Source organism: Cydia amplana, chromosome 8 (genome assembly GCF_948474715.1).
Source record: "Cydia amplana chromosome 8, ilCydAmpl1.1, whole genome shotgun sequence".
Classification (NCBI taxonomy): Eukaryota; Metazoa; Arthropoda; class Insecta; order Lepidoptera; family Tortricidae; genus Cydia; species Cydia amplana.
The window spans coordinates 12,242,788-12,266,724 of NC_086076.1; the positions used below are offsets into that span (position 1 = coordinate 12,242,788).

General features: G+C 35.9%; 1 protein-coding gene across 1 annotated transcript; it reads left to right on the forward strand.

The window, feature by feature from the left end:
• The first annotated feature begins 6,930 nt into the window (after positions 1-6,930).
• LOC134650459 (uncharacterized) lies at positions 6,931-23,094 on the forward strand. The gene is made up of 7 exons (XM_063505414.1): positions 6,931-7,089; positions 7,190-7,534; positions 16,916-17,203; positions 17,337-17,603; positions 21,311-21,475; positions 21,829-21,995; positions 22,377-23,094. Exons 1-7 carry the CDS (start codon positions 7,078-7,080, stop codon positions 22,927-22,929), a joined length of 1,797 nt encoding a protein of 598 aa, XP_063361484.1. The 5' UTR covers positions 6,931-7,077; the 3' UTR covers positions 22,930-23,094.
• The last annotated feature ends 843 nt before the right edge of the window (positions 23,095-23,937 follow it).

The window sequence follows — 23,937 nt, forward strand, 5'->3', positions numbered from 1 at the left end:
TTGAATGTTTATTTATTTCATGCATAAATACATAAAAGGTGTCAAAAATTAAATATACATTTTAGTTTTTCCCAAACAAGTCAGGTATCTAATTTCTTAAATGTTTTTTTTTAAATAAATAAGTTGTTCAATCAGCCCAAAACTGAACACGGGCTTGAACGTAACTACTGTTCAAGCTCCACACCCTTAGGGCGTTATCACACTAGCGATTTATAAGTGGATATCGCTAGGTGTGTGTAACGTCTTCGAAGCGTTCAGTCTCAGACTTTTGATCAGTCTCAGAAAACATAAATTCAAACAAGGATTTTTGTTGGCGAAAATGTCTACACATTTTTAATTATTTTCTTTATTAAAAAGCTAGTGGTGAATATAGAAACCATGTATCAACGTCCTCTAGATTTACTAAAACGAACTACCAAACAAACTCAAGTTAAAAATAAACTAAGTACCTACTAAGTTCGCAGTTCGCACGCCTGTGCCACTTACTTGCCTTGCCGACATATGTACTGCGGAAATCAGGCCGGTCATTCATAACTAATCGAGAAGCAGATGTAACATCCGATACGGCATCCTTTACATAGCTTGTTTAAGAAATCGACACATCCTTTCTTATATCGAAACTGCACACCCGTTTAATGCCACTTTGCAATATTTTAAAAGGTCGATCGACCTAACTAAAAACATACCTATTTGACGACGCGGTCTGGCCTAGTGAATGAAATCGATTGTCGCGGTAAGGGCATTTATTTGTGTGATGAACACAGATATTTGATCCTGAGTCATGGGTAATTTGTATGTACATAAGTAATATAAGATATATTTATTGATAAATATATGTACCTATGTATATATATCGTCGCCTTCTACCCATACCCATACCCGTAGTACCCATAGTACAAGCTTTGCTTAGTTTGGGGCTAGGTCGATTTATTTATATTCACGTAGGTACAGAAAACATCACTTTCCCGGAGATATACAAAAAGTTCACGAGGCGTGTAACGTTTATATTTTATATTCGGACGGTGTCTGCAGCAGCGTTGCTGTGGTTGCTATATGATGTCGCTTGAAGCAGCGTTGCTATTCCAGCGTCAAGCTGCAGTCGTACTGAGGAAGCAGATCTTCTTAATTAAGTTAGTGACGTATTGAACATTCTAATTACGACATCAATGCGACCAAAGCAGCAATATTTTGTCAAGGAAATTGAAATAAAATCATCAAATCTCCAGACGAGAAGGAACGGGAGAAGGTGAATTCGGTGGCGGTGCCTGGATCTTGAGGACCTAATGTAGCTAATTTTTCTAACGATGGTTAGCTAATAGTATTTTATGCAACCGTTGCTTAAGAGAGATCAAAAAAGGCGAGTGGCGTGAGTAACAATTTGAGGCGAAGCCGAATTCTCGGGGCGTCATTATAATGACGCCCCGAGTATTTTTCTGACTCAGTTATAAAACAACGTTGCATACAATACTTTTTCTACGACCAAGCACTTACTTTGATATAAAATTGTAAAAACAAATATATTTCATGTAATCAAGTGGACTTCTACCTATTTTTATAGTGACTTTTACTTTAGTATCACTGATATTTCTTCAGGCTTTTCGTCTTCATCCATTTTAACTTGAAAGACACTGTTTTTTAACACAAAAGTTAAGTTTTTATTCGACAACCACATTCTATAAGTAGCAAAGAATGGAGGGTACGGGCGGAAAAAGACTGAATGAATGAATGAAATTAAAAAAAAAACATGTTATGGTATGTTATGGTTCGGTAGAGGGACGTGGACGGGGCAGGCCCAAAAGGAGATGGCGGGATGACCTGGACAACTTCCTGAACAAGTGGCCTGAGGAAAAACCAAATCGGGAATCGTGGAAATCGAGGGGAGAGGCCTGTGCCCAGCCGTGGGACACTCATTTATAGGCTAATAAAAAAATAAATAAAAAATGTCTATGGTTCGCTTATTTTTCAGAGATGATATTTAAAATAAGGTTGGCAACAAGGTATTTCATACAATATTTTTTAAGTGGTCATTACACGAAGTATCGAAAAAGTTCCAAAAAGATACTGCGTGTATGCACTAAAGACTTGTCTTGACAACTATAAGGTAGGGTTTTAAAGATGTGTGCACCACCCCTTTCAAGGTTGACAAATAAAAGTACGGGAGTAGAAAAACTATTTCAAAAAGTAGGTCACTGTGTTCTCGGTACATTTTTTAAAGCAGTAACAATTTTAATAAAAAAATGTTTGAAACAATTGGTTTGACCACCATCAATCTCTAACACGCGTCCATAAAAATCAATATTGAACAAAAGAACAGGATTAGATGTCTCTTAATGTGCCAAAGAAGTACTTGGAAAGTAACTAGCAAGTTTTTTTTAATCGCTTGTTGTGAGTAAAAAATGTATGAAGACCAATGTGACCAATTTAAAAAAAAAAGTTTATCTAATACTAATTCTAAAATGGTATTTATTTGCATCTTTACAAACTAAGATATGGCCTATTATGGATGGATATTAAAAAAGATAGAAAAGTTCGATTATCTCGTAAACCACGAAATATTTACTAGTCCTATAAGTACCTAAGTGCATTTTCTGGACCAGTCTAAGGTGCCCTGTTGGTAGTTAAAAGGTTATCCATTAATTACTGGGCACCCTGTAGACTACCCTTTACGCCAGGCAAGATGGCGCGTTTTGCAAATCTCGAGTTTACAGTTGGAGGCGACCAACTAGTGTTAAAAACAACACCGGAACATGAATTACTAGCTGTTGCCCGCGACTTCGTACGCGTGGATTTGTATATTTGTGGTTATAAATTCTACATTAGCTTAGAACATTATGCAGCAAAAGATAGCAGTAGGGACGGTTATTCATTTGTTAATTATTAAGTATACAACGCATGAGATTTGTCTTTCACAACCTGGCTACGAAGTTTCAAGCCCCTAACTGAATAAAATTGTTCTCGATAATCTCGATATAATCTCTCTCAACCCCCAGAAGATTTTCAAGTTCACTATTTAATAAAACCTACTACCTAACTACCTATTTACGAAGTTTGAAGTTCCTAGCTTTAAATAAAATTTGAACCCTCTACCAACTCTCAACCCCTGTTTAAACTTTTAGGGGATGAATTTTTAAAAACGCTGAAATTACTTTTCTTGTATTGTAATAATATGCCTTTATACAACGATTAAAGTCCCGCACTCCGATAAATATTTGGGTTCCATACAAATTTTCGACCCCCTTCACCACCTTGGGGGATGAATTATCAAAAACTCTAAAATTAGTTTTCTTTTCTCTTAATAAATTACCTTTTTACGAAGCTTCAAGTTCCTAGCTTTAAATAAAATTATAACCTATACAATCTTTCAACCCCTTTTTAACCCTGTTATGGGATGAATTTTTAAAAACGCCGAAATAAGTTTTCTTGTCTTCTAATACTATGGCTTTATACAAAGATTTAAGTCTCGCACTCTCAAAAATATTTGATCTCCATACAAACTTTCAACCCCTTTTTCACCTCCTCGGGGGATGAATTTTTAAAAACGCTGAATAGGTTATTTTGTTTTTTAATAAAATACCTTTCTACGAAGTTTCAAGTTCCTAGCGTAAAATAAAATTTGAACCCTATACAAAATTTCAACCCCTTTTGGACCCTTATAGGGTATGAATTTTTAAAAACGCTGAAATTACTTTTCTCGTATTCTAATAATATGTCATTATACAAAGATTCAAGTCCCGTACTTACAAAAAATATTGACCTCCATACAAATTTTCAACCCCTTTTTCACCACCTTAAATGTTGAATTTTGAAAAACGCTAACAATAGTTTTCTTCTCTTTTAATGAAATAACTTTTTACGAAGTTACAAATTCGTAGGTTAAAATAAAATATAAACCCTATACAATCTTTCAACCCCTTTTTTAACCCTTTTAAGGGCTGAATTTTTGAAAACGCTGAAATTACTTTTCTTGAGAATTAATAATATGGCTTTATACAAAGATTCAAGTCCCGCAATCTAAAAAATATTTGATCTCCGTACAAACTTTCAACCCCTTTTTCACCAACTCGGGGGATGAATTTTTAAAAACACTGAAATTTGTTTTGTTGTTTTTTAATTTAATACCTTTTTGCGAAGTTTCAAGGTCTTAGCTTAAAATAAAATTTGCACCCCAAGACAAAGTTTCATCCCCTTTTTTACCCCCTTAGGAGTTGAATTTCCTAAAACGTCGCAATCTCTTTTTTTTGCAATCGGATATTATGCCTTTCTAAAAAGTTTCAAAGCATTTGTAATGGATTCAAACTTTCAACCCCTTTTTAACCCTGTTAGGGGATAAATTTTTAAAAACGCTGAAATTACTTTTCCTGTCTTATAATAATATACCCATATACAAAGTTTAAAGTCACACACTCACAAAAATATTTGATCTCCATACAAAGTTTCAACCCCTTTTTCACCACCTTGGGGGATGAATTTTCGAAAACGCTGAAATTAGTTTTCTTATTTTTTAATATAATACATTTTTACAGAGTTTCAAATTCCTAGCTTAAATAAATCTTGAACCCCATACAACCTTTCATCCCCTTTTTAACCCTTTTAAGGGATGAATTTTTAAAAACGCTGAAATTACTTTTCTTGAGTTTTAATAAATATGGCTTTATACAAAGACTCAAGTCCCGCACTCTCAATAATATTTGATCTCCGTACAAACTTTCAACCCCTTTTTCACCACCTCGGGGGATGAATTTTTTAAAACGCTGAAATTAGTTTTCTTTTTTTTTTAATTAAATACCTTTTAGCAAAAGTTTCAAGGTCCTAGCTTAAAATAAAATTTGCACCCCAAGACAAAGTTTCATACCCTTTTTAACCCCTAAGGGTTGAATTTTCTAAAACGTCGCAATTACTTTTTTTTGTATTCGGCTATTATGCGTTTCTAAGAAGTTTCAAAGCATTTGTAATGGATTCAAACTTTCAACCCCTTTTTAACCCTGTTAAGGGATGAATTTTCAAAAACGCTGAAATTACTTTTCCTGTCCTATAATAATATACCCATATACAAAGTTTAAAGTCACACACTCACAAAAATATTTGATCTCAATACAAACTTTCAACCCCTTTTTCACCACCTTGGGGGATGAATTTTCAAAAACGCTGAAATTAGTTTTCTTATTTTTTAATATAATATATTTTTACGGAGTTTCAAATTCCTAGCTTAAAATAAATCTTGAACCCCATACAACCCTTCACCCCCTTTTTAACCCTTTTAAGGGATGAATTTTTAAAAAAGCTGAAATTACTTTTCTTGAGTTTTAATGATATGGCTTTATACAAAGACTCAAGTCCCGCACTCTCAATAATATTTGATCTCCGTACAAACTTTCAACCCCCTTTTCACCACCTCGGGGGATGAATTTTTAAAAACGCTGAAATTAGTTTTCTTGTTTTTTAATTTAATACCTTTTTGCAAAGTTTCAAGGTCCTAGCTTAAAATAAAATTTGCACCCCAAGACAAAGTTTCATCCCCTTTTTTACCCCTTTAGGGGTTGAATTTCCTAAAACGTCGCAATTACTTTTTTTTGTAATCGGCTATTATGCGTTTCTAAGAAGTTTCAAAGCATTTGTAATGGATTCAAACTTTCAACCCCTTTTTAACCCTGTTAAAGGATGAATTTTCAAAAACGCTGAAATTACTTTTCCTGTCTTATAATAATATACCCATATACAAAGTTTAAAGTCACACACTCACAAAAATATTTGATCTCCATACAAACTTTCAATCCCTTTTTCACCACCTTGGGGGATGAATTTTTGAAAACGCTGAAATTAGTTTTCTTATTTTTTAATATAATACATTTTTACAAAGTTTCAAATTCCTAGCTTAAAATAAATCTTGAACCCCATACAACCTTTCATCCCCTTTTTAACCCTTTTAAGGGATGAATTTTTAAAAACGCTGAAATTACTTTTCTTGAGTTTTAATAATATGGCTTTATACAAAGACTCAAGTCCCGCACTCTCAATAATATTTGATCTTCGTACAAACTTTCAACCCCTTTTTCACTACCTCGGGGGATGAATTTTTAAAAACGCTGAAATTAGTTTTCTTGTTTTTTAATTTAATACCTTTTTGCAAAGTTTCAAGGTCCTAGCTTAAAATAAAATTTGCACCCCAAGACAAAGTTTCATCCCCTTTTTTACCCCCTTAGGGGTTGAATTTCCTAAAACGTCGCAATTACTTTTTTTTGTAATCGGCTATTATGCCTTTCTAAGAAGTTTCAAAGCATTTGTAATGGATTCAAACTTTCAACCCCTTTTTAACCCTGTTAGGGGATGAATTTTCAAAAACGCTGAAATTACTTTTCCTGTCTTATAATAATATACCCATATACAAAGTTTAAAGTCACACACTCACAAAAATATTTGATCTCCATACAAACTTTCAACCCCTTTTTCACCACCTTGGGGGATGAATTTTCGAAAACGCTGAAATTAGTTTTCTTGTTTTTTAATATAATACATTTTCACAAAGTTTCAAATTTCTAGCTTAAACTAAAACTTGAACCCCATACAATCTTTCATCCCCTTTTTAACCCCCTTAGGGGTTGAATTTTTCAAAATCGCTTCTTATCTCTTGTACACTTTACAAATGCAACCTAGTGTGCAAATTTCAACTTTCTAGCTTTTGTAGTTTCGGCTCTGCGTTGATGAATCAGTCAGTCAGTCAGTCAGTCAGTCAGTCAGTCAGGACACTTGCATTTATATATATAGATTATTATTATCCATAGCGCGAATGATCATTTATTTACTACCATATTTTAGAAATCTATCTTAGTCAGTGGATTTTAAAAACACACCAATACCAACGGAAATAAAAATCACTAATTAGAAACCGTTATTGTCAACACATCACAAACGCATGCCGCGCGCTAGCCTAGGGTGAGGTTACGGTAAAAGCCCGTACGGCCGCGCCCACTTCACTGATTCAATTCGCTTAAATTTGACCTTCATAACTGCAAATAGCGAGTATATAAACTAGATCACGAGGTGTCATATGCATCATTCACATTTGTGAAACAAGTAACCATGTTCTCCAAAGTGAGTTGCAATAATTTAACATTTTTTTTTTTTTTTTATTAATTAACTTTCTGTTTAGCACTTGAAACAATATCTTATTAACACTACTGTAATGTTACAGATCGTAGCCCTTTGCGCCTTCGCGGCTGTAGCCCAAGCCGGTCTCCTGGTTGAGCCGCACTACTCCTCGGCCGCCGCCGTCTCCTCCCAGAGCATCGTGCGCCACGACCAGCCCCAGGCCGTGGCCCACAAGCTGGTGGCTGCCCCCGTCGCCTACCACTCCGCCCCCGCTCACGTTGAATACCACGCCGCTCCCGCTCACGTCGCCTACCACGCTGCTCCCGCCCCCGTCTCCTACCACGCCGCCCCTGCTGCCGTAGCCTACCACGCCGCTCCCGCTGCTGTTGCGTACCACGCCGCTCCTACTGCTGTCCACTACACCGCTCCTATCGCTCACGAAGAAATTGTAAGATAATTCTTCTGGTTGATTATTTACCTATGGGCTTTACCTTTTATCGTAAATTAATAACTAATATTTACTTCAGGCTCACCCCCAATACGAGTACAATTACTCCGTGGCTGACGGACACACCGGCGACAACAAGTCCCAGCAGGAGACCCGCGATGGAGATGTCGTGAAGGGCTCTTACTCTTTCCACGAGGCTGACGGCTCCATCCGCACCGTGGAGTACACCGCTGACGACCACAACGGCTTCAACGCAGTTGTGCACAACACCGCCCCTACGCACGCCCCCGTCGTCGTGAAGACCGCTCCCGTCGTCTACTCCGCTCCCACTTACTACCATCACTAAACAATTGTTTCGACCAAAGAAACGGTTTAACCCGTGGAGCGCCCTAACAAGACACGTGTGCTAGTAACTAGTATAGGAATTCCATACTACGGTAATTCTGGGGCGCTCCAGGGGTTAATGATGACTTAGTTAATTTATTGCAAATACATATATAAGATATCTTCCTGTATTTAAATATCCTGTATTTAATTATTCCATCCAGTCAATTTGATCATTATTATCCGGGAATAAAAGTTCTCGGCATGATTATGCTCTCTATTAACTTCACTTAATTGTCCTAAATGCCAATCGAAAGTATAAATGTGAGACTAGAGACTAGAGATAACAGATATATTTTTTCGGTTGGCATTTTCTGTAAATGACTATCAATTCGCGAGGCCCTCTGAAAACGTTACACATACGAACGCTAGGTACTGATGCTAGTCTGCTACTAATAAGGCGAACAGGTACCTATACCATTAGTGAATAAGAAAAAAAGAATGTGAATAAATGTATTGATAATAACTACGAGAAGTATAAATACGTGGCAAGATACACAGCTGTCCGGGCCCCTGTCTGAGCCCCAAACTAGGCTGAGCTTGTATCTTGGAACTCACTCTCACTAATAATACCTATAGGTAGTACACATGTATGTGGAATTAACTATAACATAAAATTGTGTGTCAGTGTGGGGGTGTATATAGGTATTTGAGCAGCGTTGAGCTTGCTAAAGTCTATTTTTTTATTCGGTAGACTAAAATGACATTTCATAGTATGAACATGAAATGTCATTTCATACTATTAAATGTCATTTTAGTCTACGTAATAAAAAAATAGACTTTAGTAGTGGTTATATCATTCTCTTTGCTTGCGAGGGTGTGTATGTAAGTGAATTGTGTGTGTATGGCGTTATAGAACGACAATTGCAAATTGACGACAGACCTAAATATTAAAACGCATCATTGTACGATAGGGTAACAAATGATTTTTTAAGTTTAAATATTACTTAACATAATATTATTTAGATACGTTTTAGAACACATATTTTACAAACAGACTTAACGGCTGCCACCCAAACAGGTAGAGTTAGACCAAGAAAAGTCTGCAACATACCTACGTAGTTTTAGGTACACACACAACCTCATCATTATCCAAATTTGTAGGTATTTAAAGAGTTACAGCAACCTACCGTCGATAAAGCCGCTGCCATACAATCGAAAGCTATGTCTAAATTAAATTTTAAAAAAAATGCCATGCACATTTACGTAACATATTATATCTTTGGTACAAATTTTCATTGCTAAATATATATGGTAAAAAATATAGAGCGAGTATAAGTTTAGTATGTTAAATTTCTACGACTCGCTCTAATTTCTTTGTATTACAATTCTTTGCAACAAAAACTAGTAACAGACATAGATATATTATATAGTACTAGCGACCCACCCCGGCTTCGCACGGGTTAACAAATTAAACATAAACCTTCCTCTTGAATCATTCTATCTAGTATTAAAAAAAACCGCATCAAAATCCGTTGCGTAGTTTTAAAGATCTAAGCATACAGACAGACAGGGAAGTGACTTTGTTTTATACTATGTAGTGATGTGTTCCTTGAATCTTCATGTTAAATTTCATGGTATATCAGGCTGTCGTTTTTAATTGAGAGCCTACCTTAGATTGTATGGCGGCGGCTAGGTTCGTGTAAGTATTAATCCTCTAGAAAACACACCTACAAAAGTGACAACAGATATATTTGCTCTGAACTACCAACAGGGGCGATGTTGGCTTTCACTTGGCTTTTTTTATACTCGATATTACCGATTCATATCTTATATTTACCAAGTCAGCACAAGATGAAATTGAATGGTACATATAACAATAATTAGTTATATAAATTTTCGGAAAACATGTGAAAAAGGAGTTTTTAAATATGCGAATAATATTGTATTATTATATTACTTTTTATTGCAAAATTGCGACACGCCTCGGCTTCGCACGGATTAACAAATCTGGGGGCACGGCAGTGCCCCCGCCAAGTCGAGCGCAAAGCAAACACTGCCGTACCATCCTTTACTGGAACCATTTCGCGGCATTTTCAGGCCCCTATTTGAGAACCTCTGGATAAGACCAGAACGCAGAGATTTTCGTCATCCAGTAAGCTATAATCACATACTTAAAATACAAAATTTCAAGGCTGTAGGTCATTTAGTTCCGAAGTTAAGCGAAAGCAAAGTTTCGCATTTATGACACTCACTCACTCACTCATGATCATCAGAATGGAACTAAGTACTTCCCATAACCTCAGAGAGCTGAAATTTGGTACAGAGTTAGGGTTTAATGGCCACATAAAGGAAAAACCTAAAAATATTGCAATATCAGTCACGTTTTAAAGATCTAAGAACTGCATAAGTAAGTTTGTAATCCCATATAAATATATGATATTACAAAGTTACTGTTGCAGTTCCTACAAATAGTAGGTAAAGGTACACTACGATGTACGATGTGAGTATGAATAATGATATGTTTAGTTATGATATGTGTATACATAGTATGGGTATGAGTACCCGAAAAGAAGGACTGCCTACAAAAAGAGATAAGATCCCATCAAAAACATTACATGTAAAAAGGTGCAAGTCTCGCAACGCTTTTACTACAAAAAAGTTTTGAGATGTTATGTGAAACCAAGTCGGTTATTTTAATCAGTGCCAGGGGGTGTTAAAACCGTATCAATAAGATATCTTTAATTTGTAATACATATATTGTGATATGCCGTGTGGTGGCCGGCTTTAGAATAGCGCCAACCCTCACATGGGATAAGGGTGTCGTACGAGGCGACTAAGTCCACAAACGAAGTAAAAAGCTGTTTCGTCACAGGGGAGATGGACCTCTTAGCATTGGCTTGCAATCCATCTAGGAGAAGGATACTCCAAAATTAAATCCCGGTATGGAGTTACCGTAAGGCGCGAGTAGGGTCCAACCTGAAATAAGCGGCAGATTCCTGCAGCCGACCTGCCTCCACACGTATTGGCTCGCCTTTCCTGTGGGTTAAGACAGTGAAGCCGAGAGGGTAATGCAGGTGCTGGGCATCCCTGCGTTTCCTTAATTCCATCCCAGGCGGTGTTAAGTTTGGAGAGGTCATTGTCTCTCCGATTTGCACCATAAATCGTCTGCAATAGACGCAAAGGCCAATGGATCTTGGTGATGTCTAAAAGATATCTAATAGATGTCTATTTCAAAATTCGAATCGGGCCCTTTGTTTTATACCATGTAGTGATATGGCCAAATGGGGACTGCTCCGTAGCCCCTCGACTCAGGACACAGCAACGCAAACCATGGCACATCTACTGGCGTGCCCCGCATGCCCGCATCACTGCTCGGAGCTGGATCTGAGGGACGCGACATTCAGGTGGGACTGACAACACCGCTGCCTACTGGACATCCAACTGTGAAAAAGGAACCTCGACATGAAAAGAAGAAGACTGTTTATTGTGGTAAAAGGCCTCATAATCGGACAATCCAGTTGAAGTGGTTAGTGGTGACACTAATGACATAGAGAAATAAATAGAGTGCTTACCCCGTACATAGATAAAGACCCATTTTCGTAATAAGTTTTAAGGGAGCTTTGTGAAAACTTATTTGTAATTAGATTTAAGCTTAATGAGTAAGCGAGTTTTAAACTTATTAATAGGTATTACCATACCTCCCGTGTACGTACAATTTATCTAATCTAATCTAATACCTTTAAACGAGCAATTCTTGTATATTTATTTATATATATACTAGCTGTTGCCCGCGACTTCGTACGCGTGGATTTGTATATTTGTGGTTATAAATTCTACATTAGCTTAGAACATTATGCAGCAAAAGATAGCAGTAGGGACGGTTATTCATTTGTTAATTATTAAGTATACAACGCATGAGATTTGTCTTTCACAACCTGGCTACGAAGTTTCAAGCCCCTAACTGAATAAAATTGTTCTCGATAATCTCGATATAATCTCTCTCAACCCCCAGAAGATTTTCAAGTTCACTATTTAATAAAACCTACTACCTAACTACCTATTTACGAAGTTTGAAGTTCCTAGCTTTAAATAAAATTTGAACCCTCTACCAACTCTCAACCCCTGTTTAAACTTTTAGGGGATGAATTTTTAAAAACGCTGAAATTACTTTTCTTGTATTGTAATAATATGCCTTTATACAACGATTAAAGTCCCGCACTCCGATAAATATTTGGGTTCCATACAAATTTTCGACCCCCTTCACCACCTTGGGGGATGAATTATCAAAAACTCTAAAATTAGTTTTCTTTTCTCTTAATAAATTACCTTTTTACGAAGCTTCAAGTTCCTAGCTTTAAATAAAATTATAACCTATACAATCTTTCAACCCCTTTTTAACCCTGTTATGGGATGAATTTTTAAAAACGCCGAAATAAGTTTTCTTGTCTTCTAATACTATGGCTTTATACAAAGATTTAAGTCTCGCACTCTCAAAAATATTTGATCTCCATACAAACTTTCAACCCCTTTTTCACCTCCTCGGGGGATGAATTTTTAAAAACGCTGAATAGGTTATTTTGTTTTTTAATAAAATACCTTTCTACGAAGTTTCAAGTTCCTAGCGTAAAATAAAATTTGAACCCTATACAAAATTTCAACCCCTTTTGGACCCTTATAGGGTATGAATTTTTAAAAACGCTGAAATTACTTTTCTCGTATTCTAATAATATGTCATTATACAAAGATTCAAGTCCCGTACTTACAAAAAATATTGACCTCCATACAAATTTTCAACCCCTTTTTCACCACCTTAAATGTTGAATTTTGAAAAACGCTAACAATAGTTTTCTTCTCTTTTAATGAAATAACTTTTTACGAAGTTACAAATTCGTAGGTTAAAATAAAATATAAACCCTATACAATCTTTCAACCCCTTTTTTAACCCTTTTAAGGGCTGAATTTTTGAAAACGCTGAAATTACTTTTCTTGAGAATTAATAATATGGCTTTATACAAAGATTCAAGTCCCGCAATCTAAAAAATATTTGATCTCCGTACAAACTTTCAACCCCTTTTTCACCAACTCGGGGGATGAATTTTTAAAAACACTGAAATTTGTTTTGTTGTTTTTTAATTTAATACCTTTTTGCGAAGTTTCAAGGTCTTAGCTTAAAATAAAATTTGCACCCCAAGACAAAGTTTCATCCCCTTTTTTACCCCCTTAGGAGTTGAATTTCCTAAAACGTCGCAATCTCTTTTTTTTGCAATCGGATATTATGCCTTTCTAAAAAGTTTCAAAGCATTTGTAATGGATTCAAACTTTCAACCCCTTTTTAACCCTGTTAGGGGATAAATTTTTAAAAACGCTGAAATTACTTTTCCTGTCTTATAATAATATACCCATATACAAAGTTTAAAGTCACACACTCACAAAAATATTTGATCTCCATACAAAGTTTCAACCCCTTTTTCACCACCTTGGGGGATGAATTTTCGAAAACGCTGAAATTAGTTTTCTTATTTTTTAATATAATACATTTTTACAGAGTTTCAAATTCCTAGCTTAAATAAATCTTGAACCCCATACAACCTTTCATCCCCTTTTTAACCCTTTTAAGGGATGAATTTTTAAAAACGCTGAAATTACTTTTCTTGAGTTTAAAGACTCAAGTCCCGCACTCTCAATAATATTTGATCTCCGTACAAACTTTCAACCCCTTTTTCACCACCTCGGGGGATGAATTTTTTAAAACGCTGAAATTAGTTTTCTTTTTTTTTAATTAAATACCTTTTAGCAAAAGTTTCAAGGTCCTAGCTTAAAATAAAATTTGCACCCCAAGACAAAGTTTCATACCCTTTTTAACCCCTAAGGGTTGAATTTTCTAAAACGTCGCAATTACTTTTTTTTGTATTCGGCTATTATGCGTTTCTAAGAAGTTTCAAAGCATTTGTAATGGATTCAAACTTTCAACCCCTTTTTAACCCTGTTAAGGGATGAATTTTCAAAAACGCTGAAATTACTTTTCCTGTCCTATAATAATATACCCATATACAAAGTTTAAAGTCACACACTCACAAAAATATTTGATCTCAATACAAACTTTCAACCCCTTTTTCACCACCTTGGGGGATGAATTTTCAAAAACGCTGAAATTAGTTTTCTTATTTTTTAATATAATATATTTTTACGGAGTTTCAAATTCCTAGCTTAAAATAAATCTTGAACCCCATACAACCCTTCACCCCCTTTTTAACCCTTTTAAGGGATGAATTTTTAAAAAAGCTGAAATTACTTTTCTTGAGTTTTAATGATATGGCTTTATACAAAGACTCAAGTCCCGCACTCTCAATAATATTTGATCTCCGTACAAACTTTCAACCCCCTTTTCACCACCTCGGGGGATGAATTTTTAAAAACGCTGAAATTAGTTTTCTTGTTTTTTAATTTAATACCTTTTTGCAAAGTTTCAAGGTCCTAGCTTAAAATAAAATTTGCACCCCAAGACAAAGTTTCATCCCCTTTTTTACCCCTTTAGGGGTTGAATTTCCTAAAACGTCGCAATTACTTTTTTTTGTAATCGGCTATTATGCGTTTCTAAGAAGTTTCAAAGCATTTGTAATGGATTCAAACTTTCAACCCCTTTTTAACCCTGTTAAAGGATGAATTTTCAAAAACGCTGAAATTACTTTTCCTGTCTTATAATAATATACCCATATACAAAGTTTAAAGTCACACACTCACAAAAATATTTGATCTCCATACAAACTTTCAATCCCTTTTTCACCACCTTGGGGGATGAATTTTTGAAAACGCTGAAATTAGTTTTCTTATTTTTTAATATAATACATTTTTACAAAGTTTCAAATTCCTAGCTTAAAATAAATCTTGAACCCCATACAACCTTTCATCCCCTTTTTAACCCTTTTAAGGGATGAATTTTTAAAAACGCTGAAATTACTTTTCTTGAGTTTTAATAATATGGCTTTATACAAAGACTCAAGTCCCGCACTCTCAATAATATTTGATCTTCGTACAAACTTTCAACCCCTTTTTCACTACCTCGGGGGATGAATTTTTAAAAACGCTGAAATTAGTTTTCTTGTTTTTTAATTTAATACCTTTTTGCAAAGTTTCAAGGTCCTAGCTTAAAATAAAATTTGCACCCCAAGACAAAGTTTCATCCCCTTTTTTACCCCCTTAGGGGTTGAATTTCCTAAAACGTCGCAATTACTTTTTTTTGTAATCGGCTATTATGCCTTTCTAAGAAGTTTCAAAGCATTTGTAATGGATTCAAACTTTCAACCCCTTTTTAACCCTGTTAGGGGATGAATTTTCAAAAACGCTGAAATTACTTTTCCTGTCTTATAATAATATACCCATATACAAAGTTTAAAGTCACACACTCACAAAAATATTTGATCTCCATACAAACTTTCAACCCCTTTTTCACCACCTTGGGGGATGAATTTTCGAAAACGCTGAAATTAGTTTTCTTGTTTTTTAATATAATACATTTTCACAAAGTTTCAAATTTCTAGCTTAAACTAAAACTTGAACCCCATACAATCTTTCATCCCCTTTTTAACCCCCTTAGGGGTTGAATTTTTCAAAATCGCTTCTTATCTCTTGTACACTTTACAAATGCAACCTAGTGTGCAAATTTCAACTTTCTAGCTTTTGTAGTTTCGGCTCTGCGTTGATGAATCAGTCAGTCAGTCAGTCAGTCAGTCAGTCAGTCAGGACACTTGCATTTATATATATAGATTTCGGGGATCTCGGAAACGGCTCTAACGATTTCGATGAAATTTGGTATATGGGGGTTTTTGGGGGCGAAAAATCGATCTAGCTAGGTCTTATCTCTGGGAAAACGCCAATTTTTGAGATTTTATATGTTTTCCGAGCAAAGCTCGGTCTCCCAGATATTTATTATTAAGAATCGAGTGAGCACTCGAAGCTTACTTATTTCTCTATGGTTTTAAGTATTTAAACTACAAAATTATGTGAAATAATGTAATACCTACCACCAGACATCCCTTATGATATTATAAATAATGCTATAGTAACTCTGTCTGTAAGTTCTTCACGCTTAAACCGCTGAACCGATTTAGATGCAATTTGGTATAATGGAGATAGTTTGAGGCTCGAGGAAGGACATAGGATAGTTTTAATCATCATAAATTTTAATATCGCACAGATTACAATGTGTCACCTTCACATATTTAAGTTTACGCAAGAAGGGTGCACTGAATTGCACGATATTGGTAAATTTAATAATATTACAATCTGAATAAGTTTCTATAAACCGAACGATACAAAGTTTGATAAAAAGTTACGAAAACGGACATACGGACGGTCCTCTTTTGTTCTCGACGAACCTCTAGGTCTAGGTATTTAGAATTTACCTATGTAGACTTTAATATCTTCCTCGGTGTAATTCGAAAATCGATTTTATTGAAAAATCGTGCCTCAGTGCACATATAAAATATTTCCTTACATTTCATAATTACACCTTGTTTAATTTGACCTTCTGAGACGTAATGTACCTAAATGTATGGGCCTGTTTTATTAATTAATCTGCAAGTTTTAATAATATTAATTTTGACTACATATTTGAGGGTTATTTAAGAAAGAAAATAAGTAGGTGCTAATTTGCACCACGCCCAGCCTATTCTTAACATAAGTGCTTTCTAGGAAGAATGCGCGCTTGCGCAGGCGTAACCCGGGCAAGGTTGTGCCAAAAGCTCGCTTGACCACTTTGGCCGCCGTCTCATACTCGAACATGACCTTACCCATTTGCAATTCGCATGTATAAAAACTAGGGCTTGACTCTCGAAAATTATCATTTACATTTGAAACGTATCTGAGCAAAGAACAAAATGTTCTCCAAAGTAAGTCGGAAAGGATTTTTGAAACTACAACTTTTAAAATCATTAATTGGTATTATGAATTACTTAATTAAGCATAGTATTCATGAATACTAAATAATTATGTATTTTACAGATCGTAGCCCTTTGCGCCTTCGCGGCTGTAGCCCAGGCCGGTCTCCTGGTTGAGCCGCACTACTCCTCGGCCGCGGCCGTCTCCTCGCAGAGCATCGTGCGCCACGACCAGCCCCAGCTGGCCCACAAACTGGTGGCTGCCCCCGTCGCCTACCACGCCGCTCCCGCTCACGTTGAATACCACTCCGCCCCCGCCCCCGTGACCTACCACTCTGCCCCTGCCCCCGTGGCCTACCACTCTGCCCCCGCCCCCATCGCCTACCACTCTGCCCCCGCTCCCATCGCCTACCACGCTGCTCCCGCTGCCGTCCACTACGCTGCTCCCGTCGCTCACGAGGAAATCGTAAGTTTTCATATTTTGTATTGAGCTTCGTTGCCGTAATCTCAATTTTTTTCCTTGGGATGTGAGAATGTAGCTATGTTTTGGACTTTCCAGTTATTTTGAACACAAAAATGTAATTACTTTTCGCTTCCAGTCTCAGCCAGCCAAGTATGAGTACTCCTACTCTGTTGCTGATGGTCACTCCGGCGACAACAAGTCCCAGCACGAGACCCGTGATGGTGATGTCGTGAAGGGCTCTTACTCTCTCAAGGAGGCTGACGGCTCCATCCGCACCGTGGACTACACCGCTGACCCCCACAACGGTTTCAACGCCGTGGTGCACAACAGCGCCCCCAAACACGCTCCCGTGGTCGTCAAGGCCGCTCCCGTCGTCTACTCTGCCCCTACTTACTACCACCACTAAGTCAATAAATGTGTAGATTAAAATATTAAATATTAAAAATATTTATTAAACTATACATTTAGCAATTACAACGTTTTATTGAACTTCTTATTCGCGCTTAAGAATTTCATGATCCATATTCTAAAGAGGCCTAGCTGCCTTTCCATGGCCAAACATGACATGTATTAATCGATAGTTTTGTTTTTAATCCACACCCAGCTTTTACTAAGCACAGCACTGAAATTAGGTCTTACTTTAAGTATGTATTAGCTTTTTATATAGGTAGATAGAAAACCCGCAAATATCGATTTGAATTGGTAGGTACCAACCACCAAGTGGGACAATGAATTAGCAGCATCCATTGAATTGTGGTGATGCGATATTCTGATAACATTTGCAAGATTCCGCTCTCTTTCGTGAAAAAATAATTATTATTAGAAACGGAATCGGAAACGGGGAAGTTAGGGCAAAACAGATGCTTAATAAATAGTGATCTGTAAGGAAGTTTATTACTTTAGCAAAATTACAAACGAAATTATTTCGTTCGGTTAGTTTCTACTGAATGTACCTAATGACAGCTAAAGAATGAATAAAAATAAATTATATAATAAAAGTATTATAAGACCTAATACGTACGAATACTACGAGTATATAATATAACGAAAAATATCAAGACAATGACAAACGAAATAACTGAATAGATGAGGCAAGATCTGGCCATCGAAAAGTATTATTTACATACAACCAAAGTATACCTACCTACCTACCTACCTACTCGTAAGTATGTAAGTACCTACTTCAAACTAAAACGTTTTGTTAAATTTCATTTTTGGTCAACTGTCCCCAAAAGCTGTGTCAATGGTTCCTTTGCTTTTTGATTGTGAAATGTAATGTGATGATACGATACGATTTAAAATGTTCCGGATAGAACTATTATGGATAAGGTATTAATAAAAGTGAGGATTTTTAGCTTTGCCAGGCTTGGTACCGTATCTTCATTTGAAAATTCAATGCAGATACATACTTTAAAATTACTCACGAACCTACCAGCAAAGGGGCTCTCCATGTAAAGAAACGTGCCTATGTCGTTATAGTATTTTATGCAACCGTTGTTTAAGAGAGGTCAAAAAAGGCGAGTGGCGTGAGTAACAATTTGAGGCGAAGCCGAAAATTGTTAATAAAGACGCCACGAGTATTTTTTGACTCAGTTAAAGAATGTTGCATACAATACTTTTTCTACGACCAAGCACTTACTTTGAAATAAAATTATAAATTAAACAAATATTTTTAATTCAAGAAGTAGCAAAAATGGAGGGTACGGGCGGGAAAAGAATGAATGAATGAATGAAATTAAAAAAAAACATGTCTATGGTTCACTTATTTGTCAGAGATGACATTTAAAATAAGGTTGGCAACACCAGGCAGGCAGGTTGGTTGTGGTTTCATTCAATATTTTTTAAGTGGTCATTACACGAAGTATTGTAAAATCGCCAAAAACATACTGCGTGTATGCACAAATTCTTTTTTGGGGCATAGACTAAAGACTTGTCCTGACAACTATAAGGTAGGATTTTAAAGGTGTGTGCACGACCCTTTAAATTACAAATAAAAGTACGGGAGTAGAAACAATATTTTTTCTTTAAATGACAAATAAAAGTACGGAAGTAGAAAAAAAAAATGTTTCTACTCCCGTACTTTTATTTGTCATTTAAAGGCCTTAAAGGGTCGTGCACACACCTTTAAAACCCTACCTTATAGTTGTCAAGACAAGTCTTTAGTCTATTCCCTAAAAAAGCATTTGTACATATAGGTACGCAGTATCTTTTTGGCACTTTTTCGATACTTCGTGTAATGACCACTTAAAAAATATTGAATGAAATACAGTGTTGCCAACCTTATTTTAAATGTCATCTCTGAAAAATAAGTGAACCATAGACATGTTTTTTTATTATTTCATTCATTCTTTTCTCGCTCGTACCCTCCATTTTTGCTACTTCTTGAATCAAAAATATTTGTTAACTTTACAATTTTATTTCAAAGCACTTTGTCGTAGTGCCGTAGTGTCGTACTTACTACTTGGTCGTAGAAAAAGTATTGTATGCAACGTTTGTTTAACAGAGTCAAAAAATACTCGTGGCGTCTTTATTAATTCGGCTTCGCCTCAAACTGTTACTCACGCGACTCGCCTTTTTTGACCTCTCTTAAACAACGGTTGCATAAAATACTATACCCAAACCCTCAGAATTATTTAGGTACGGAAAATTGAGCGAAGAAGCGATATACCTATGTATTTACGTACCAAGAGTATGTTGTTATTTTACAATGTTACATGAAGAGGGCAGCTAGTCTGACACGATATTAACTAAAAAAATAAGATTAAAAAAAATATTTTTCAGTACAGTCTGCATCAAAGTATTAGCCAAGCAGCTTAGCGAAAAGATGTCTTTATATGTAGAACAATTTAGCCAGTTACAGATACTTTTGAACGTGGACTGTGTAAAGATATATCTCTATTTGGAAAAGTATTCCAGGGTGGCAGATACTTTCGGCGCGTTGTTTCATACACTATACTCTTGATGCTGACTGTACTAAATAATTATTATGAGTTTTTTAAACCTGATGGCAGGTAAGTAGCCCTCAATCTACCAGAGGCCGCAAGAGGCAGCGGCCGACCGCCATATACCTGGTGGACTAATATAGAAAGAGACCTCAAGAAAGCCCAGGTGCCCCAACAGACAACCCAAGATCGTAGGACTTGGCGCAGGACAGTGAGGAGACCCGACCCCAAATAATGGGACCAGGAGAGGAAGAAGAAGATGCTACACCTGTGCACCAGGTTGCCAGCCATAATAGGAAACAAATAGTGCTAGAAGAAAATATCAGCTTGTTATCCCCCCTTCCAAAACAAAAACGCTGTCGAATAGCCCACAATATACAGCAATTCGGGTATACAATAAACTGCCAAACAACATCAAATCGCATAATAAATATGAATTATTTTATAAGGCAATCAAGAAATTTTTATTACAAAAATGCTATTATACCTTAAGTGAATTTTTTAATGATATTTCGGAATAAATTGAATTTAATAATAACAATGTAAAATATCTTATTTGGATTATTCTATTATTATTCTATTCTATTATAAATTAATATTAATCTATTACAATTTAGCGGGTGAATAATGTACATAGCTGTAAAGATAAAATTTAGATTAAGTACCTATTATTTAAGTAAAACGTTGCTATGCCCTAACGGGTGCATGTTGTAACCTAAGATATATAATATAAGACCTACTGTAAACACATGTATGCAATAAATGATATGAATATGAATATGAATAGGTACCTATGTATGACGCACGTAATTATTTTTTTAAAGTCTTTAGGTGCTATCTAAATAATACTTTTAACTATTGCTAGCATTAAATTTTTTCCGCTACTTTTAACGAATGTAACGGCAGATCCACTCTATTCTATCCGCATCTTGATCAGAGCTCGATGACAAAGACTTAATAATTTTTACAATAGGAATTGGAAAAGTATAAATTGGTTAAAAAATCTACGCACAGTCAACAGTTCTTTCTTCTATTCCGTTTAGGACGGTTCTAAACCAAGTGAAACAAAATGTCTGGAAAGGTAATAAATTAAGTTAAACCTCATTCTTTTTTTCTTTTAATATACTTAGCATATTTTAATTACTTTACTTATTTTCGTATAATTTAGGTCTTAATATTCGTTTGCTTCGTGAGCACCGTGGCCGCAGTTTTAATCAGACCAAGTGGGAACAAGGGATCGGACGTTGACCTCAACAGCCCTAAGGGTTGGCAAATGGTGAGGACGTATCATCCGCCGAGCTCTCACGACTACTACAAATATGACTCTTATTTTGTAAGTACTTACAAATACAAATGTACTTTATATTTTATCCACTGTAAAGTGCCTAGCCACTTTATGAATGGGTTTACCATTAAACCCATAGTTATTCACTAATGAGACAAATGTTACATGAAACTTCAAGTAAAGATGTCCCAAAGACGTCCACACGATGTAAAAACATCAGTTTTGTGCACTAGTAGATATTATATGACCATGTATCTGTTGATTAATCGCGTAGTCTCAGTTGAATAGTTTTATTTATAGATGATGAAAACCTATAAAGATGGTAAATCTGATATAATATCTTCATAATTTCCCGGTCGTTAATTTCTAGCCGGTTCACTAAAATTAAGCTTATATTGCAGACGTATCCTAAATATAACTTCGAGTATTCGGTGTCGGACAAGAAGACGGGTGACCACAAGCACCACAGGGAGTCCAGGGATGGTGACCGCGTGCGAGGGGAGTACAGTCTGGTTGAAGCGGACGGGTCCCTGCGCAAAGTGGAGTACGACGCCGATGACCATAACGGGTGAGTGTTTATTCCTTAATAGCTATTTGTCTGTGAACAAGCACAATTTCAAAATATGCCGATCTTTCTTTTTGGTATTTTTATGAGGATCAAACGACTTAAGGACTAACCCATACCTATACAAAAACTGTATACCTACAGAAATTAGAGTTTAAGTCGCAGTTTGTGAGATAAATATATTTCTTAATTTTACTAAATAACTCCACTCTGGCATCACGCAGTTTCTTAATGTACCTACCTAGCTAGTACTTATGTATGAAACAACATTGTTAATGTTCTATCTCATGACAATATACTTTAAAAACTCAATATTTTTCAACGATTATCTAAGCTGGATTCTTATAAAATTGCCATGTTATTATTAATTTATTTTATCTTCAGGTTTAATGCAGTTGTGAGCAAAAGTATTAATATGCACGGAGATCATGCCGTCTCCTACAGTGGTCACGCTAGACATTTTTATCCCGTTGGCCATGGCATTAAAATCAACCACTATTTCCCTGGAAAAGATTACAAATACCATGAAACACCAAACACGGATAATGAAATTGTTGAGGAAAATAACAAGCCTGCAAATGAGGTTACATCTGAAAAATCAGAGAATACTAAAAATGAAGGCGAAGATAAAGTTTCCGTAGTTGAAAAAGTAGGAGAAAAGGAAACGCAACCAGCCGTTAAGGTAGAAACTGAAGAAACTCCCGTTAAAGAAATGCCGGCTGTTGTATCAATGATGATGCAAAACGCTCCGTCCGCTGAAATGCCAGACGCTGAAGGTATGGTCTTGATACCAGTCTCCGCAGAATCTATTGATGCAGTCTCAAAAGAACCGGTTTCGGTAAGCGAAGAACCGTCAAGCAAGAAAGAGAACTCTATGTCTGACTCTGAACAGGCTTCCTCATATTACCACTCAAGAATGTACTTTGTAAGATATTAATAAAAAGTTTGGTTGTTTTTATTTATTTGTAAGATTGTAAGATATTAAGAGTCATGTAAAGTTACCGGCCTAGGTGTAAAATGTTGTTGAAGTAAATGATAAGAATTTCCAGGTGGTTATGTTATTGTGAAAAAGAACTGTTAAAAGAAAATAAAAACTGAATTATATATGTTCGTTTTTGTACCTATACGTTAACGTCCGTGCACTATAGAGTGAAACATGTTTGTAGGTAACTGTCCTTATAGTGAGTGAGTAAGGTGAGTAATAATAATAATCATATATGTACCTATAGCGTCTGTGCGGAAAGAGAACAGTCGTGGAATGTATGGGGCCCAATACATTCCACGACTCTTCTCTTTCCGAATAGACTCTAATATATATAAATTGCAAATAACAACACTTTTTCCTAAACTAGCAAATCAAACAATATTGCTTGCCTGGCAACTATATATTTTGATTTGACACCCACATTTTGAAGGAATCAATAGAATTTCATCCTAAATAAGCAACCACTTCACGACCCACTTACTTACAACATTTTACCAGTAATCAGTGTGGTGACATAATTATAACGTTAAAATGTTACTTAGCCATCTAATTACGTTCTACAGAAAAGTTAATTATTTAATTTTGATGAGTAATGAGTTCAAAAACTTATTTGCAAAGTGTGTTTGAGCAACACGTTGCACTTGCAGTATTTGCGTACGCATTATACTTACTTATATAAACATTCAGTATATTTAGCTCGCAGACATAGATATACCCAAACAGATCACGCAAATGAACCTTAAGGCTATTGCTACAAAAATAATGTATTCCAATTTAAAATGGAGCTATAGTAATACTCATAATAAAAAAAATCGATCCAACAATCTTCCAAAATCACCTTTGTATGAAATCCCATCTCACCCCAATTACGAGCGACTACGGGGTGAGGTGGGATTTCCTGTTTATCGTCAAAGTTATGAAATGGAACTACCCAAAATAAAAACTAAAATTCAAACGTCC